Genomic DNA, 18,918 nt, shown 5'->3' with positions numbered 1-18,918 from the left:
GCCGTACCTTGTTGTGCCTCTCCTGCCATCCTGTAGGATGTGGGCCGTACCTTGTTGTGCCTCTCCTGCCATCCTGTAGGATGTGGGCCGTACCTTGGTGTGCCTCTCCTGTCATCCTGTAGGATGTGGGCCGTACCTTGGTGTGCCTCTCCTGCCATCCTGTAGGATGTGGGCCGTACCTTGTTGTGCCTCTCCTGCCATCCTGTAGGATGTGGGCCGTACCTTGGTGTGCCTCTCCTGTCATCCTGTAGGATGTGGGCCGTACCTTGGTGTGCCTCTCCTGCCATCCTGTAGGATGTGGGCCGTACCTTGGTGTGCCTCTCCTGCCATCCTGTAGGATGTGGGCCGTACCTTGTTGTGCCTCTCCTGCCATCCTGTAGGATGTGGGCCGTACCTTGTTGTGCCTCTCCTGCCATCCTGTAGGATGTGGGCCGTACCTTGGTGTGCCTCTCTTGCCATCCTGTAGGATGTGGGCCGTACCTTGTTGTGCCTCTCCTGCCATCCTGTAGGATGTGGGCCGTACCTTGGTGTGCCTCTCTTGCCATCCTGTAGGATGTGGGCCGTACCTTGGTGTGCCTCTCCTGCCATCCTGTAGGATGTGGGCCGTACCTTGTTGTGCCTCTCCTGCCATCCTGTAGGATGTGGGCCGTACCTTGTTGTGCCTCTCCTGCCATCCTGTAGGATGTGGGCCGTACCTTGGTGTGCCTCTCCTGTCATCCTGTAGGATGTGGGCCGTACCTTGTTGTACCTCTCCTGCCATCCTGTAGGATGTGGGCCGTACCTTGTTGTGCCTCTCCTGCCATCCTGTAGGATGTGGGCCGTACCTTGTTGTGCCTCTCCTGCCATCCTGTAGGATGTGGGCCGTACCTTGTTGTGCCTCTCCTGTCATCCTGTAGGATGTGGGCCGTACCTTGTTGTGCCTCTCCTGCCATCCTGTAGGATGTGGGCCGTACCTTGTTGTGCCTCTCCTGCCATCCTGTAGGATGTGGGCCGTACCTTGGTGTGCCTCTCCGCGGGGGAACATGGGGGAGAGTGATTGTCGTTTCTGTGGTTCTTACTTTTTGTAAATTATTATAACTAAGGAAACTATTTTCACCCCAGGTTTAGCCAGTGTGGCGGACTGTCTCCAGGCGAGATGGCTCACAGGTTGTTCCAGGACGCTGACCGAGACCACGACGGCCACCTGGCGCTCGCCGAGATGCTCTTCCTCTTCCAGGCGTTCGACCAGAACGGTACGGGATGACCACACATAATGGAAGGGCGTTGGTTCTGTGCGACGCTTAGTTTTTGAGATAGGTGTGACTGACGAAGTACAGGACGTCACATTCCAAACAAGCACGACTATGTTGCAGGTCCGGCACGGTTGGCCGAGTGGTAAGGCGTCCGCCGCGTGATCGGGAGGTCGTGGGTTCGAACCCCGGCCGGGTCATACCTAAGACCTTAAAATTGACAATCTAGTGGCTGCTCCGCCTGGTGTCTGGCATTATGGGGTTAGTGCTAGGACTGGTTGGTCCGGTGTCAGAATAATGTGACTGGGTGAGACATGAAGCCTGTGCTGCGACATCTGTCTTGTGTGTGGCGCACGTTATATGTCAAAGCAGCACCGCCCTGATATGGCCCTTCGTGGTCGGCTGGGCGTTAAACAAACAAACAAAAATGCTGCAGGTGGAAGCCGCTGAGATTGCATTTCTTCGGGAGGTTTCCGCAAAAATAGATATTACACGATTTGCGCGAAACAGTTGATAACGTCATTTTGTATGATAACGATTCACTTGCAAACTAAAGTATACAATTTGGTGTGTCAGTGTTAAATATAAATAGAATACAATACAATACAATACAATACAATAATCTTTATTCATCTCTAAAAGAGAAATTACAAGCTTGACTGTGTGTCTGTAAAATCAATCAATTAATCAATCAATCAACCATGCATGTAGTAACATTCACATCGCATATTCACATCATATCGTTACACGCAAACATTGTACCCACACACTTACTAAAATAAGCCTACAAATAGAAGCAATGCATTGCCTGTTTAAAAATTATATCACATTATCACCTTATCACACTTTAACCACATTATCTTCTCACATTTGTATCCTATAAGTCAATATAACTAACAACAGAGAAAAACAACTGATAAAAGGATGTAAAGATTATGCCGTTGTCAGAGCGACAGAACCAGCACCTAGCACCCCACCTGAGAGTTGAAGATGTGAATTGCAGATGGAATGAATGAGTTTCTGTAGCGTGTGGTTCTTGTGTATGGCTGTCTAAATCTAAAGCTTCTGTCCATCCGTCTGCTGTCAAGTTCAGGTCTGAGTGGGTGCGTGTCATCGGTCAAAATCTTCTGTAGCCTGTCAGTCAGTCGTCGTTCCTGCGTTGATGCAAAAGTGTCCTGCTTCCTCCCAACTACCCCACCTGCTTTCTTAATGAACTTCTCTAATCTATCCCTGTCCTGCTTGCTGATGCTGCCACTCCAACACACGGATCCAAAGTACAGCACACTATTGCAGGTTGAAGTATAAAACATCTGGAGAATCTCTTGTCTAACATTAAAAGATCTGAGTTTTCTCAAAAAGTACAGGCGGGAGTGGAGCTTCTTCACAATAGCATCAGTATTGGGCTTCCATGTCAACTTATTATCTATGATTATTCCCAAATACTTATACTGCTCTACTTTCTCTACAACCTCCCCCTTAATCACTATACCCTTCCTCCTATTGTCCATAATCATTTCCTTGGTCTTGCCTACATTAAGTTCTAAATAATTATCATCACACCACCCAACAAACTTATCTACCCCCCGCCTGTAGTCAGAGTCGTCATCGTCAGTCATTAGTCCAACCAGTCCAGTGTCATCGGCAAACTTTGCCATGGGGCATGAGTCGCCAGAGGTACTAAAATCAGCTGTATACAAAGAAAAAAAAGAAAAGAAGAGAGAACTGTGCCCTGTGGGGCGCCTGTGTTCGTGCACACAGTGTCAGACACTAGGTCATCTCCCATTTTCACAAACTGAGGCCTCTTCGTCAAATAGTCCATGATCCAGAGAATGGTGGAATCTGGAACATTCATCTTACAAAGCTTGTCTGCCATTACATGTGGCTGAATGGTATTAAAAGCACTGGAGAAGTAAAAAAACATCAAACGAATGTAAGAACCCGGCTTGTCTAAATGAGAATAAATCTTATTAAGAACATACAACACTGCATCATCAACATTCCTGTTTCTTCTATAAGCAAACTGACATGGGTCAATAAAATCTTTCACAAAATCACTAAGCCTAAACAGGACAATTCTTTCAAAAACTTTCATGCACACAGAAGTCAGTGCTACAGGCCTCAGGTCGTTCATGATCTGTACAGATTTTTTCTTTGGAACAGGCACAATGCATGAAGTTTTCCACAGTGCTGGTACTTTACTAACACTAAGAGATAAATTAAAAATAACAGAAAGAATGTAACTAAGTTGCTCTGCACAGTGTTTGAGTACTCTAGGCTTCATCCCGTCTGATCCCCCCGCTTTGCTAGCATTCACCTTCTTCAACCCCCTCATCACCTGCTCCTCTGTCACTACGATAGGGGGTTCCCCTTCCATAGGCCCACAGTGACTGTCACTAGTCAATTTTTCTCTAATTGTCTCCCTTTCATCGCTAAAGTCATGCTTATCAAAGCGTGCATAAAACTGGTTGAGAGCGTTTACATCTGCCTGCACAGCGCTGTTTTTTCCTCCACTACCCCCCTTCTTCCCCTTATAGCCACAACGATCTACTGAGGCTAAATTCCCCAGAAACCATAGCGTTGAATGTATCAGATTACAAAAAGTACGCGGCTGTCTTTCTGCCCCAGTATGAGTTCATCGTGGCCCGGATGAGCAGTCGTGCGTGACGTCACGAGAGTCCGGGTACACGTATCGTGTGTCAGCGCTGAAGCCTATATATTGTTACGACCTGTGTTGTCAGAACCCAGTCTGTGTCTGTGTGAATTTGTCGACACAACCACAGCAGAGACGTGTTCAGGTTGTGTTTCATTTCATATGTAAAGTTCTGCCAGTCACTGTTGATGTCCAGTCACTCTTGATGTTCAGTCACTCTTGATGTCCAGTCACTCTTGATGTTGACGTGAGTATCGGGAACTTCATGTCTCCTTCTATGGGTGTTCAGTTCGATCTTCGATCTTCAGTCCTGACAAATCAGGCTGACGTCGTTAGTTGTGTGAGCAGGACTGAAATATTGCACTGAACGTCTTCCATGCTGATCATACCTCAGATAGCCAGGACACATCTTCACAACGCCTGTGTTTGACTGTATTGCCTTTATAGTTCTAGTATCGGTCTAACACTTTGGATGTGTCTACTTTTTTTTGAGGCAATAAACCTCCCGGGATTCTAATAGAAATAGCTTTAAGCATGGAGCTTACAATGTGAACTGAGACAGGAGACAAACTTACATCAGTCTCGGCTAGCACTGTCTATGTGCAGTTTACATGCAGTAATAAAGGGTGTACAGCTAAGCATCGCTCGTGTCTTGGGGAGTCTTCAAATTCACTTTTTATTAAGTCTGCCTTAAGATTAAACCCTACCCACTTGTTCCCACTGCCCAAAAAATGGGACGCTCACATTTCATGCTCACAATCAAAATGTACCAATCTGATGTCACAAAAACTGCCAAATACAGTGGTCGCCGCTTAATAAAGCCACTTCTGGACCGACGAAAAATGGCTTTAATAAGCGGCGGATTTATTAACCGGCGGTCCAGGAATACGTCATTTTCGAAAGAAAAAAAAATCTTCTCGTTTGTTTACGTCACTCAGTCACTTTCTTTCGTCATTTACACTTGTTTGAATCTAAACAAAACTTCACGAAGGATGTTGAACTTTTGTTTTAATTATGTACATGTACGAGTACTTTGATCACTTCGGTACATCAATAATTTCACTGTCACCGTCACGAACCATTACTCGTCAGAGAAGAACGATTTTATGAATGTGTGTTTGTTAGTCGTCTTCCACATCAGAACAAGATAATGTGAGTTTTAGTCACAAACTACGTGATTTCTTAGGGAAAACTGGCTTTAATAAGCGGCGGGTTGGTTTTATTAACCGGCTTTTTCTAATACATAAGATATAGTGATAAATCCGGACCTTCTGAAATCGGCTTTTATAAGCGGCTGGCTCTATTAACCGCGGTTTTATTAAGCGGCGTCCACTGTATGTTCATAAGAAACAGAAACCAATAGTTTGGTACCCCATTTGCTTAAGGTGGAAGTTAAGTCAACTAATACCTACGAAAGTCAAAGTTTTCAATTGCTTCGTGCGTCTTTGTTTCTTGACCAGTACTCTTGATGTTGGTACCGTGGTGTTTCTTGACCAGTACTCTTGATTTTGGTACCGTTGTGTTCCTTGACCAGTACTCTTGATGTTAGTACCGTTGTGTTCCTTGACCAGTACTCTTGATGTTGGTACCGTGGTGTTCCTTGACCAGTACTCTTGATGTTGGTACCGTGGTGTTCCTTGACCAGTACTCTTGATGTTGGTACTGTTGTGTTCCTTGACCAGTACTCTTGATGTTGGTACCGTGGTGTTCCTTGACCAGTACTCTTGATGTTGGTACTGTTGTGTTCCTTGACCAGTACTCTTGATGTTGGTACCGTGGTGTTCCTTGACCAGTACTCTTGATTTTGGTACCGTGGTGTTCCTTGCCCAGTACTCTTGATGTTGGTACCGTGGTGTTCCTTGACCAGTACTCTTGATGTTGGTACCGTGGTGTTCCTTGACCAGTACTCTTGATGTTGGTACCGTGGTGTTCCTTGACCAGTACTCTTGATGTTAGTACCGTTGTGTTCCTTGACCAGTACTCTTGATGTTGGTACCGTGGTGTTCCTTGACCAGTACTCTTGATGTTGGTACCGTGGTGTTCCTTGACCAGTACTCTTGATGTTGGTACCGTGGTGTTCCTTGACCAGTACTCTTGATGTTGGTACCGTGGTGTTCCTTGACCAGTACTCTTGATGTTGGTACCGTGGTGTTCCTTGACCAGTACTCTTGATGTTGGTACCGTGGTGTTTCTTGACCAGTACTCTTGATGTTGGTACCGTGGTGTTTCTTGACCAGTACTCTTGATGTTGGTACCGTGGTGTTCCTTGACCAGTACTCTTGATGTTGGTACCGTAGTGTTCCTTGACCAGTACTCTTGATGTTGGTACCGTGGTGTTCCTTGACCAGTACTCTTGATGTTGGTACTGTTGTGTTCCTTGACCAGTACTCTTGATGTTGGTACCGTGGTGTTCCTTGACCAGTACTCTTGATGTTGGTACCGTGGTGTTCCTTGACCAGTACTCTTGATGTTGGTACCGTGGTGTTCCTTGACCAGTACTCTTGATGTTGGTACCGTGGTGTTCCTTGACCAGTACTCTTGATGTTGGTACCGTGGTGTTCCTTGACCAGTACTCTTGATGTTAGTACCGTTGTGTTCCTTGACCAGTACTCTTGATGTTGGTACCGTGGTGTTCCTTGACCAGTACTCTTGATGTTGGTACCGTGGTGTTCCTTGACCAGTACTCTTGATGTTGGTACCGTGGTGTTCCTTGACCAGTACTCTTGATGTTGGTACCGTGGTGTTTCTTGACCAGTACTCTTGATTTTGGTACCGTTGTGTTCCTTGACCAGTACTCTTGATGTTAGTACCGTTGTGTTCCTTGACCAGTACTCTTGATGTTGGTACCGTGGTGTTCCTTGACCAGTACTCTTGATGTTGGTACCGTGGTGTTCCTTGACCAGTACTCTTGATGTTGGTACTGTTGTGTTCCTTGACCAGTACTCTTGATGTTGGTACCGTTGTGTTCCTTGACCAGTACTCTTGATGTTGGTACCGTTGTGTTCCTTGACCAGTACTCTTGATGTTGGTACCGTGGTGTTCCTTGACCAGTACTCTTGATGTTGGTACTGTTGTGTTCCTTGACCAGTACTCTTGATGTTGGTACCGTTGTGTTCCTTGACCAGTACTCTTGATGTTGGTACCGTGGTGTTCCTTGACCAGTACTCTTGATGTTGGTACCGTGGTGTTCCTTGACCAGTACTCTTGAGTTTGGTACCGCTGTGTTCCTTGACCAGTACTCTTGATGTTGGTACCGTGGTGTTCCTTGACCAGTACTCTTGATGTTGGTACCGCTGTGTTCCTTGACCAGTACTCTTGATGTTGGTACCGTTGTGTTCCTTGACCAGTACTCTTGAGTTTGGTACTGTTGTGTTCCTTGACCAGTACTCTTGATGTTGGTACCGTTGTGTTTCTTGACCAGTACTCTTGAGTTTGGTACCGTTGTGTTCCTTGACCAGTACTCTTGATGTTGGTACCGTTGTGTTCCTTGACCAGTACTCTTGATGTTGGTACCGTTGTGTTCCTTGACCAGTACTCTTGATGTTGGTACCGTTGTGTTCCTTGACCAGTACTCTTGATGTTGGTACCGTTGTGTTCCTTGACCAGTACTCTTGATGTTGGTACTGTTGTGTTCCTTGACCAGTACTCTTGATGTTGGTACCGTTGTGTTCCTAAGACTCTGCACTGTCCTTTGATACAAGGCTTACTGTGTATAACTGGATCAAACACGGTAGTCGCTAATAAATTAAGTAAATAGGTTTTTTTTCCGATACAGCGACTAATTGGAGCCTGGCAGAGAGGATGGTATCACCGCAACAGATGGTCTACATCCTCATGTATCCGTCTACGTATCTTAAGCTTTGATTATCTGCTAGAGGAAGTAGATATCAACAAAATATTAATTATAGCCGCCATTTGCATTTCATATTTTCCAAATTTGCATTTCATATTTTCCAAAAGATCTACTTCCTCTTGCAGATAATTAAAACCAAACATACGTAGACGGGTACGAAAGGATGTAGACCAACTACTGCGGTGATACCCTCCACACTGCCAGGTTCCAATTAGTCGCTGTATGTACCTTAATATGAAAAAAAAACTAATTAGTTTATTTATTAGTGATTATTACGTGTTTGATCCAGTTATACACAGTGAGCCTTATATCAAAGGCAAGTGCAGAGTCTTAGGAACACAACGGTACCAAAATCAAGAGTACTGGTCAAGAAACAAAGACGCACGAAGCAATTGAAAACTGTGACTTTCGTACGTATTAGTTGACTTAACCTTCCCCTTGACAACTAGTGACGATGACAAACACAATTACTTTTTTAAAAAATGTTTTGAGGGTTATAAGAATGAACAGAGATATTTTGTGTTTTGTCTGTGTGTGCATCTGACCCTCGCCCTAAAAAGCGATTAATATTCTACTACTACTTACGCTACTACTACTACTACTGCTACTACTTATGCTACAACTACAACTACTACTTATGCTACAACTACAATTACTACGTATGGTACTTCAAGTACAACTACTACTACTACTTATGCTACTACAACTACTACTACTTAACTACTACTAGTAGTATACTACTACTACGTATACTACTACTACTACTTATACTACTACTACTACTACTACAATTTAAGTTATTGAGACATCCCAGTGCACTAAGGGATTTATAGAGCAAATCGAGAAAATTCATTATTGAACGAAGCGCATAGCGCTGAGTTCAATAATTATTTTCGAGATTTGCTCTATAAATCCCTTAGTGCACTGGGATTGTTTCAATAACGATATTGTCAGTACCGCCATAGAAAAAAGAAGATTCCAAGCGCACATTTTGCAACGCGCATTTGAATAGGCATAACTGTGTGGTCAGGTCGTGTACAGTAAAGATCTACTTTTGTGTGGGGTGTCTCAAGTGTGTCGTGCTTTCGTCACACGCATTTTAATTTCTGTTGGTAAATTCCAGTGTAGCGTTAATCTGAACAGTGATGATCTTTCAGAGAGACCTCATTTGAACTCGGAGAAAGGGCTGTGCTCTTCATTATTTGCGATTCGAAACCTCCAGTCGAGCTTCGACGGATTGACTGTGCGGAGTGACTCCCCTTGAATTGACTCGAAGCCGCGGGACTCGACGGTTCGCACATTTTCAAAACAAATGTGGCATATTTTCGTGTTGTATCTTCATTCATCGGGGAGTCTGATACTAAATATGAACGGTAAGAATGCTCTGAACATTACACGTATTATATCCCCATCGTTTTTTCGTTCACATTTGCCCAACATGTTAATTTGCTGAGCGGGGTTTATGTCGTCTGCTAGGGCAATCAAACCACTGCATGCAGTCTGCACTGACTGAGTCTGCACGCACGAGGCACGCTGGTAATAAGTCTTATAATGGTAAGAACGTTCTGAACCCTACACGTTTTCGATTACGATTGTTCTTGCCTTGAAATAATAATTCGGAAACCATTCATTTACTGAACTGATGCAGTCGTATTTCAGTGTAGTCAGTGCGGCTACGTATGACAGAGTCGATCGAGTCAGTCTTCCAAACTGGTCTAGCTGGTACGTTATCGGAATAACACTTGTGTTTTCTGCTAGCGGGTGGGAATTTTATATTAACTCATCATTTGGTAATGTGGATGATAGGCTACATGCCACTAACACGATGAGAAAAATCTATGCAAGTCGGCGAGAATTAGATGAAACCCAGCGGCTTCTATTTTTAGATCAGTGGCAGCCCCACTGTGGCACAGGCACATGCAATCTGTCAGAAAAAACCCCACTTCTGCTTTAATTGAGAAGTAGGGAATTTATGGTCATTTGGTATTGTGGAGAATATTAAAGCTACATGTCAGTAATTAATTCTGAGGATGAGAGCACAGTCTTGCTTAGGTAAAGGGCGTAAGAATACGCTCTGTGGAAAAGTTAGCGCACTCCAAGAGTGCGCTAACAGTTTTAGCGCATCGCCATTAGCCAATCAACTGGTTCACATCAGTCATGTGACACCAGTACTTACTGACAATTATCATTATTATTATTATTATTATTATTATGAAGAGCTTATATAGCGCGAACCACAAGTAACTGTGCTCTCCGCGCTTTACATATTAATTACATATTAATACTACTACTACTACTACTTATACTACTTCTACAACTACTTAAAAAGGAAAATCGTTTCATAAATACATAATAACATGAAGAAAATTATAAATGTATGTGCAAGAAGCGCATTATACAAACAACATTATTTTCCTTCTGAAATAGAGGTAGAAAGAGAGACACAAACAGCTAGTACAGACTGACAGACAGACCGACAGCAGACAGCTAGTACAGACTGAAATAGAGATAGAGAGAGATACACAAACAGCTAGTACAGACTGAAATAGAGATAGAGAGAGAGACAGAAACAGCTAGTACAGACTGAAATAGAGATAGAGAGAGAGAGACAAACAGCTAGTACAGACTGAAATAGAGATAGAGAGAGAGACACAAACAGCTAGTACAGACTGACAGACAGACAGACAGACAGACTGACATAGAGAAACACCAAGACAGAGAATGAGCGAGACATAGAGCTCAAATTACGACACACGTCCCAAAAAGGCTAACGTTTTGAACAAAACAGGCCAGGCAGTACTGGCTTACACGAGTCACATGCTGCACCCCTTCCCCTGATATCGCCCGCTATAAGTACAATGCAACCCGGATGTGCAGTAGTCTGAGACGACACAAGGTCCCGGGTACACGGGTACTCCTACCTGTAGGGCCTGCATTGTACAGCCAGTGTCGTGTACATAGACAATACTACCTGTAGGGCCTGCATTGTACAGCCAGTGTCGTGTACATAGACAATACTACCTGTAAGGCCTGCACTGTACAGCCAGTGTCGTGTACATAGACAATACTACCTGTAGGGCCTGCACTGTACAGCCAGTGTCGTGTACATAGACAATACTACCTGTAGGGCCTGCACTGTACAGCCAGTGTCGTGTACATAGACAATACTACCTGTAGGGCCTGCATTGTACAGCCAGTGTCGTGTACATAGACAATACTACCTGTAGGGCCTGCGCTGTACAGCCAGTGTCGTGCACATAGACAATACTACCTGTAGGGCCTGCATTGTACAGTCAGTGTCGTGTACATAGACAATACTACCTGTAGGACCTGCATTGTACAGCCAGTGTCGTGTACATAGACAATACTACCTGTAGGGCCTGCATTGTACAGCCAGTGTCGTGTACATAGACAATACTACCTGTAGGGCCTGCACTGTACAGCCAGTGTCGTGTACATAGACAATACTACCTGTAGGGCCTGCATTGTACAGCCAGTGTCGTGTACATAGACAATACTACCTGTCGGGCCTGCATTGTACAGCCAGTGTCGTGTACATAGACAATACTACCTGTAGGGCCTGCATTGTACAGTCAGTGTCGTGTACATAGACAATACTACCTGTAGGGCCTGCATTGTACAGCCAGTGTCGTGTACATAGACAATACTACCTGTAGGGCCCGCATTGTACAGTCAGTGTCGTGTACATAGACAATACTACCTGTAGGGCCTGCACTGTACAGCCAGTGTCGTGTACATAGACAATACTACCTGTAGGGCCTGCACTGTACAGCCAGTGTTGTGTACATAGACAATACTACCTGTAGGGCCTGCACTGTACAGCCAGTGTAGTTTACATAGACAATACTACCTGTAGGGCTTGCACTGTACAGCCAGTGTCGTGTACATAGACAATACTACCTGTAGGGCCTGCACTGTACAGCCAGTGTCGTGTACATATAGACAATACTACCTGTAGGGCCTGCATTGTACAGCCAGTGTCGTGTACATAGACAATACTACCTGTAGGGCCTGCATTGTACAGCCAGTGTCGTGTACATAGACAATACTACCTGTAGGGCCTGCACTGTACAGCCAGTGTCGTGTACATAGACAATACTACCTGTAGGGCCTGCACTGTACAGCCAGTGTCGTGTACATAGACAATACTACCTGTAGGGCCTGCATTGTACAGCCAGTGTCGTGTACATAGACAATACTACCTGTAGGGCCTGCATTGTACAGCCAGTGTCGTGTACATAGACAATACTACCTGTAGGGCCTGCACTGTACAGCCAGTGTCGTGTACATAGACAATACTACCTGTAGGGCCTGCACTGTACAGCCAGTGTCGTGTACATAGACAATACTACCTGTAGGGCCTGCATTGTACAGCCAGTGTCGTGTACATAGACAATACTACCTGTAGGGCCTGCACTGTACAGCCAGTGTCGTGTACATAGACAATACTACCTGTAGGGCCTGCATTGTACAGCCAGTGTCGTGTACATAGACAATACTACCTGTAGGGCCTGCACTGTACAGCCAGTGTCGTGTACATAGACAATACTACCTGTAGGGCCTGCATTGTACAGCCAGTGTCGTGTACATAGAGATAACTACCTGGCTTGCTGTGTCAAAGCAGATTGTCACCAATGGATTTTTACATTTAGACAAGTTTTAACATTGACTGGAAATCGAGACAAGCGTGGTGGTGTATGTGTGTAAGTGTGTGTATGGGTAGAGCGATTCAGAGACCTGGTTTTCGTAATTGTTGTTTCGCCTTCACATTCCCATATACATACACATTCCCATATACATACATACCACCCAGCGCTTGTTTCTTTCTTCCTGTTTCTTTACGTTGTCTATGCTAACTGTGAAGGCTCTGGTCGTTATCTATGCTAACTGTGAAGGCTCTAGTCGTTGTCTATGCTGACTGTGAAGGCTCTAGTCGTTGTCTATGCTAACTGTGAAGGCTCTAGTCGTTGTCTATGCTAACTGTGAAGGCTCTAGTCGTTATCTATGCTAACTGTGAAGGCTCTAGTCGTTGTCTATGCTAACTGTGAAGGCTCTAGTCGTTGTCTATGCTAACTGTGAAGGCTCTGGTCGTTATCTATGCTAACTGTGAAGGCTCTAGTCGTTGTCTATGCTAACTGTGAAGGCTCTAGTCGTTGTCTATGCTAACTGTGAAGGCTCTAGTCGTTGTCTATGCTAACTGTGAAGGCTCTAGTCTTGTCTATGCTGACTGTGAAGGCTCTAGTCGTTGTCTATGCTGACTGTGAAGGCTCTAGTCGTTGTCTATGCTAACTATGAAGGCTCTAGTCGTTATCTATGCTAACTGTGAAGGCTCTAGTCGTTGTCTATGCTAACTGTGAAGGCTCTAGTCGTTGTCTATGCTAACTGTGAAGGCTCTAGTCGTTGTCTATGCTAACTGTGAAGGCTCTAGTCGGTGTCTATGCTAACTGTGAAGGCTCTAGTCGTCTATGCTGACTGTGAAGGCTCTGGTCGTTATCTATGCTGACTGTGAAGGCTCTAGTCGTTGTCTATGCTAACTGTAAAGGCTCTTGTCGTTGTCTATGCTAACTGTAAAGGCTCTAGTCGTTGTCTATGCTGACTGTGAAGGCTCTAGTCGTTATCTATGCTAACTGTGAAGGCTCTAGTCTTGTCTATGCTGACTGTGAAGGCTCTAGTCGTTGTCTATGCTGACTGTGAAGGCTCTAGTCGTTTTTTATGCTGACTGTGAAGGCTCTAGTCGTTGTCTATACTAACTGTGAAGGCTCTAGTCGTTGTCTATGCTTACTGTGAAGGCTCTAGTCGTTGTCTATGCTGACTGTGAAGGCTCTAGTCGTTGTCTATGCTAACTGTTGAGGCTCTAGTCGTCGTCTATGCTGACTGTGTAGGCTCTAGTCGTTGTCTATGCTGACTGTGAAAGTTCTAGTCGTTGTCTATGCTAACTGTGAAGGCTCTAGTCGTTGTCTATGCTGACTGTGAAGGCTCTGGTCGTTATCTATGCTGACTGTGAAGGCTCTAGTCGTTGTCTATGCTAACTGTGATGGCTCTAGTCGTTGTCTATGCTAACTGTGAAGGCTCTAATCGTTGTCTATGCTAACTGTAAAGGCTCTTGTCATTGTCTGTGCTAACTGTGAAGGCTCTAGTCGTTGTCTATGCTAACTGTGAAGGCTCCAGTCGTTGTCTATGCTAACTGTGAAGGCTCTAGTCGTTGTCTATACTGGCTGTGAAGGCTCTAGTCGTTGTCTATGCTAACTGTGAAGGCTCTAGTCATTGTCTATGCTAACTGTAAAGGCTCTTGTCATTGTCTATGCTAACTGTAAAGGCTCTTGTCATTGTCTATGCTAACTGTAAAGGCTCTAGTCGTTGTCTATACTAACTGTGAAGGCTCTAGTCGTTGTCTATGCTAACTGTGAAGGCTCTAGTCGTCTATGCTGACTGTGAAGGCTCTAGTCGTTGTAAAAGGCTTTGATTTCACAACACAATTAAGTTTTGTGATAATGCAAAGCGATACAGAGAATGTGGATGAGACGCTTGTGATGCACGTTGTGAACATGTGATAGTAAAACATTAAATTTACACAGAACGAAGTCACTTTATACAGTACTTATACGTTGTTGTTGTTGTTGTTGTTGTTGTTGTTGTTGTTGTTGTTGTTGTTGTTGTTGTTTTTGTGATTTTGCGATAGTGGAGTTAAGATACTAACAATGTTCTGTTGGAATAGCATGTGCGCTTCATTCGAGCTCGACAATCGTAAATAAGGTTTAATGCAACTCGACCGAAGAAAGTTGTAACATGCTACCTTGTTTAGGTCTCTGTATGGCTGACAGCACAAATGATATCTGATTGGCGGGCAGAGTGGCGTGAACCAGCCAAGGGGACACAACCCAGCGGTTCATGTAACGCTCGACCCCCCTTCCACCCCTCCCCGCCTGTTAGACAGTTTATAAGGCGATTACCAGACTGTTTTTGTCAAGAATGATTTTCTTATTTAGAAAGCAGCGGACGTTTTGACATTTATAACTGTTACAAAACATGCATGGAGAAAGAGAAATATATTGAATCGATTGAAGACATTAAGTACAGAACTGCTCTAACTCGTTTCCGCGCAGGAGTATCTGAAATCAACGCTCACAAGTTTCGGTACACACCAAACAAAACGACTAGAAACTGACCTTTCTGTACAAATGATGAAGAAGATGAACACCATGTTGTATTTTCATGTCCCTTGTATAAAGATCTTCGAGTGAAATACTTGACAATCTCGTGTTCTTTATGTCAGAGAAGAGACAAACCCTTATTAATCAGGTTCAGTGATATGGCATTTGTGATACGGGTTTTATTGTGTTTGTTAAATTGTATGCATGATTTGGTTATAGTTCATAGCTGTGCATACAATTACAGTTATTTTAACCATTCTTGTAAGGGGATGTGGCCTTAGACAATAAAGATTTGTTCTTGTTCTCTCTCTCTCTCTCCCTCTCTCTTTCTCTCTCTCTCCCTATCTCTCTCTCTGTCTCTCTCTCTCTCTCTCCCTCTCTCTTTCTTTCTTTCTCTCTCTTTCTTTCTTTCTCTCTCTTTCTCTCTCTCTCTTCTTTCTCTCTCTCTCTCTCTCTTTTCGCTCTCTCTCTCTCTCTCTCTCTCTCTCTCTCTCTCTCTCTCTCTCTCTCTCTCTCTCTCTCTCTCTCTCTCTCTTCCCCCACCTCTTTCCCCATTGCTGTGTTATGTTTATCAGTACGCACCAAAACGAGTATTTGCCAAGTGACAGGCACCCGTCCACCCCCACCCATCTCCCCCACCCATCTCTCCTCTCCTGAACTCAACGACCGACCTATCTTACAATGGCCACGGTCTGTCTGTCTGCCGGCACGTTGCTTGCTTTCTGGGTGGTGCTTGTGACACTTGGCCTCACAAGCTAGAGTGGGAAACAGCAGATCAGGTAGGGATCTCACCCCCCACCCAACCCGTTTCGTAACCTCCAACCCAACCTCCACGACCTGGCATGAGTCGATCGTAACCCGGATGTTTATCAGACTGAGACGCTATCAGGCCCGAGGTGCATGTATCATATCTGTCTGTGTGTGTGACTACTGTTGTCATCGTTCAATCTTTGTGTGTGTGAACCTGTCCTGAACATCACGCAAGAAGTTTGGTAGAGTTTGTATACCCCCCCCCCCCCCCCCCCCCCCTCTTTCACAAAGAGGTGTAATGTCGAGTGTTGGATTGGAATAAAGACTTTGAAACTTCTTCTCGCTAATCCCCGTGTCATTTCATTCAAGTTTTCTGTGAAATTCAAAGCCGTCCACTTGACTATCTGGATCACCATTCGGATTAAAGATGTCCTTCACAAGGATCTTGTGACAGCCGCTCAAAAAAGACTACCCTTAAAATTGACCGGGCAAAAACAGAAGGGACAAAATACAAAATCAACGAAAAATCACAATAGGCACAACTTTGCAACTTTTGTGTACGAGATAAATAGAGAATACAACATGGCTTGCTGTGTCGTACCAGATTTACAAGGGTTGTTTTTTTTTAATATTGAACTGCGAGCGAAAGCGAGCTAGCTGTTCACTATTTGAAAAAGCAACTGACTGTTTTAGTCTCACGTAACACAGACATGCACAACGTACCGAGGGATAATGTACACAGAAAATACTATATATCACCAGCTTCTCAGGCAATCTTAATCAAACTACAGAATAGCGGACCAACCGATTTACAAATGCTACCTGACGTTGTCAATGTCTTGGCACGGCCCATGAATGTACGTACTTTTTGGAAAATGACAAGCTGAAAAATAATATTAAAATACGTGTATTCAATCATGCAACGTGTCTTTTTCACGGTGAATCTGGAACAAATTTACTTTTAAGTTAGCGAAGACTATCATGACCTTTGGCAGAAGAGTGGATGAAGAAAAGACAATTAAATTCATTTCGTTATTTAGCATAGTTACGAAGCAATTTGTGAGAACATCAAAGAGTGCAAAATGGGATGTGTTCTCAGTGACATACACGCGTGTGTACGGTGTGCAATTTGCGTGGCCAGAATAAAACGCTAGAAACCAAACATAAAATACGACTTTGGCCTTATGTTGTTTATTGCAAGCGTTTACATTTTTGGTTGAGCTATAAAAAGTGTAGCAATATAATTATATTGCTTTTTTTGTTTTTATAATTTGTCTGTGTTAATTGTATCATACACGGGTTGTATTCATCCCATGCCGTGTTTGGGGTTTAAAGACCCGTTATAAATTGATTATGTTTAACGTACTATGTGTATAGCAAAGCGGCTTTGATCATGAAACATGGTGTTGGTGTTTCAGGTGAGACAGGGCGAGCACAATGGCGAGCCAGCAGGGAGGAGGCGGGGCCAGACCCAAGACACCACGTCAGGTAGGTCACTGTCTGTGTGTCTGGTCGTCAGGTAGGTCACTGTCTGTGTGTCTGGTCGTCAGGTAGGTCACTGCCTGTCAGTGTGTCTGGTCTTGATCTTGATCTTGATCTTGATGATTACGCTGCTGGGTACCAGAAGACTGGCATAAATGCAGCGGGGGAGAGTGCGGCAGCCTAATGGTGGTGGACGACTGCTAGCTTGGCTTTAAAGATGCCAATGCTTTTGGAGGTTACAATATTGTCCTCAAGTAGATTCCAGTCTTGTGCCGTCTTCACAAAAAAAGGAGTTCCTAAACTGATCAGTGCGGCCTTGGGGCACTGAATAGGGTCTAGAATTGTTTCTTGAATACTGTGAGACGATGTTGGATGTGTGATGGTCAGAGTGTCTCACTGGCCTGATTTTACGGCCTTGCTTCTGCTCAGTTAAGAACTGGTGTGATGGTAGTGCCGGTACCAGCCCCTCAACCACCCTATAGAAGAACGTCAGACTGAGTTGTTGACGTCGCTGTTGCAGAGGTTGGAGTCCAGTTTTCTCTAGGAGTCTGGTGACGCTGCCGGGGGTCGACGACCTGAAGTCGCCTGTGATAAACCTCGACGCTTTGCGTTGTACGCGTTCGATGCAGTCAATGTCTTTCTTCAGGTAGGGGTCCCAGACAACCGCCCCATACTCCAGGAGGGGACGCACAAGGGAGAGGTAGGCCTGCTGACGGCAACGAGGCGGGCAGCGTTGGAGGTTGCGGCGAAGGAAGCCAAGGGTGCAGTTAGCTTTTTTAGTGATAGAAGAAATGTGGGGGCTCCATTTCATGTCGTCTGAGAGGAGAATGCCAAGGTAGGGTGTGGATCTAACGTTTTGGAGGATGCTGTTGTCCAGTTGGTAGTAGAAGTCAGAGGATTTGTTTATACTGAGGATATAGCATTTAGAGGCGTTGAAGCGCATGCCCCAGGTAACCGCCCACTCTTCGAGGTGTCTGAGGTCTTGTTGCAGGGATTGGTGATCCGTGAAGGAGTTTATTTCCCTATAGAGCAGGCAGTCGTCGGCGAACAAGCGGAGGTGGGACGATACGGAGGCTGGCAGGTCGTTAACTCAACTCAACTCAAATTTATTAATCCATATGGAAATTATGTTGTAACAATACTCATTTCCAATCAAAAGAATAAGAATGCATACTAAAAAAAATGATCACAGTCTCACTAACGCAAACAGTCATCCGTCAAGTCAAGTCTGCCAACACACAACTCACTCACACAACAACAACAGCAACAGCAATACAATTTAACAAAAACCATAATTCCAATAACAAAAAGACGTCCAAGAGTCCACCTCCACATCCACGCACACACAAGGTATACAAAGCACCACATGTCGACTAGAACACCGCACATTTGGACTACGGTAATACAGTTACTAAAAATACATACATTACAGATAACCCAGCAACAGAGTACAGTAATAATTATGACAGAGAAACATGATAGAGGCCTCTAACATGTGATTGGTTGAAAGCATGGATAGCTCTGGGAACAAAAGAATTGCGGAAACGTGACGTTCTAGCAACCATAGTCCTCAGTCTACCACTCCTGTCAATGCGTCGAGAGTCAAATTCAGGTTTCAGTGGGTGTGTCTCGTCAGCCAAAATTGAGGTCAGTCGGTCAGTCAGTCGTCTCTGGCAAACTGATTCAATGGTCTCTTGTTTCCTGCCTACAACAGATCCAGCCTTCTTGACTAGCTTTTCTAGCCTGTCACTATCCTGTTTACTAAGGTTACCCCCCTAGCAC

At 44.6% G+C, this 18,918-nt stretch overlaps 1 protein-coding gene and 1 long non-coding RNA gene across 4 annotated transcripts in view; both read left to right on the top strand.

The window, feature by feature from the left end:
- Positions 1 to 1,683, top strand: part of LOC138950097 (uncharacterized) — a 14,413-nt gene extending 12,730 nt beyond the window's left edge. Inside the window, exon 3 of the long non-coding RNA XR_011450491.1 lies at positions 1,102 to 1,683. This is a non-coding gene — a long non-coding RNA (uncharacterized lncRNA). The remainder of the gene's footprint in view (positions 1 to 1,101) is intronic.
- LOC138950247 (uncharacterized) overlaps positions 1 to 18,918 on the top strand; it is a 796,434-nt gene that overhangs the window by 346,700 nt on the left and 430,816 nt on the right. Inside the window, exons 1-2 of one of the 3 annotated variants that reach the window (XM_070321980.1) lie at positions 3,969 to 4,126; positions 17,073 to 17,142. The exons of 1 other annotated variant lie outside the window; for it this stretch is intronic. In XM_070321980.1, coding sequence (XP_070178081.1) covers positions 17,092 to 17,142 — 51 coding nt within the window. In that variant the 5' untranslated portion in view covers positions 3,969 to 4,126; positions 17,073 to 17,091. Of the gene's footprint in view, positions 1 to 3,968; positions 4,127 to 17,072; positions 17,143 to 18,918 lie in introns of those variants that run through there. One more of the 3 variants, XM_070321981.1, reaches the window with a different exon arrangement.

This window comes from Littorina saxatilis, linkage group LG16 (assembly GCF_037325665.1).
Source record: "Littorina saxatilis isolate snail1 linkage group LG16, US_GU_Lsax_2.0, whole genome shotgun sequence".
Taxonomy (NCBI): Eukaryota; Metazoa; Mollusca; class Gastropoda; order Littorinimorpha; family Littorinidae; genus Littorina; species Littorina saxatilis.
Note: the sequence above shows the minus strand (reverse complement) of the source record. Positions and strands in the feature narration are given on the sequence as shown.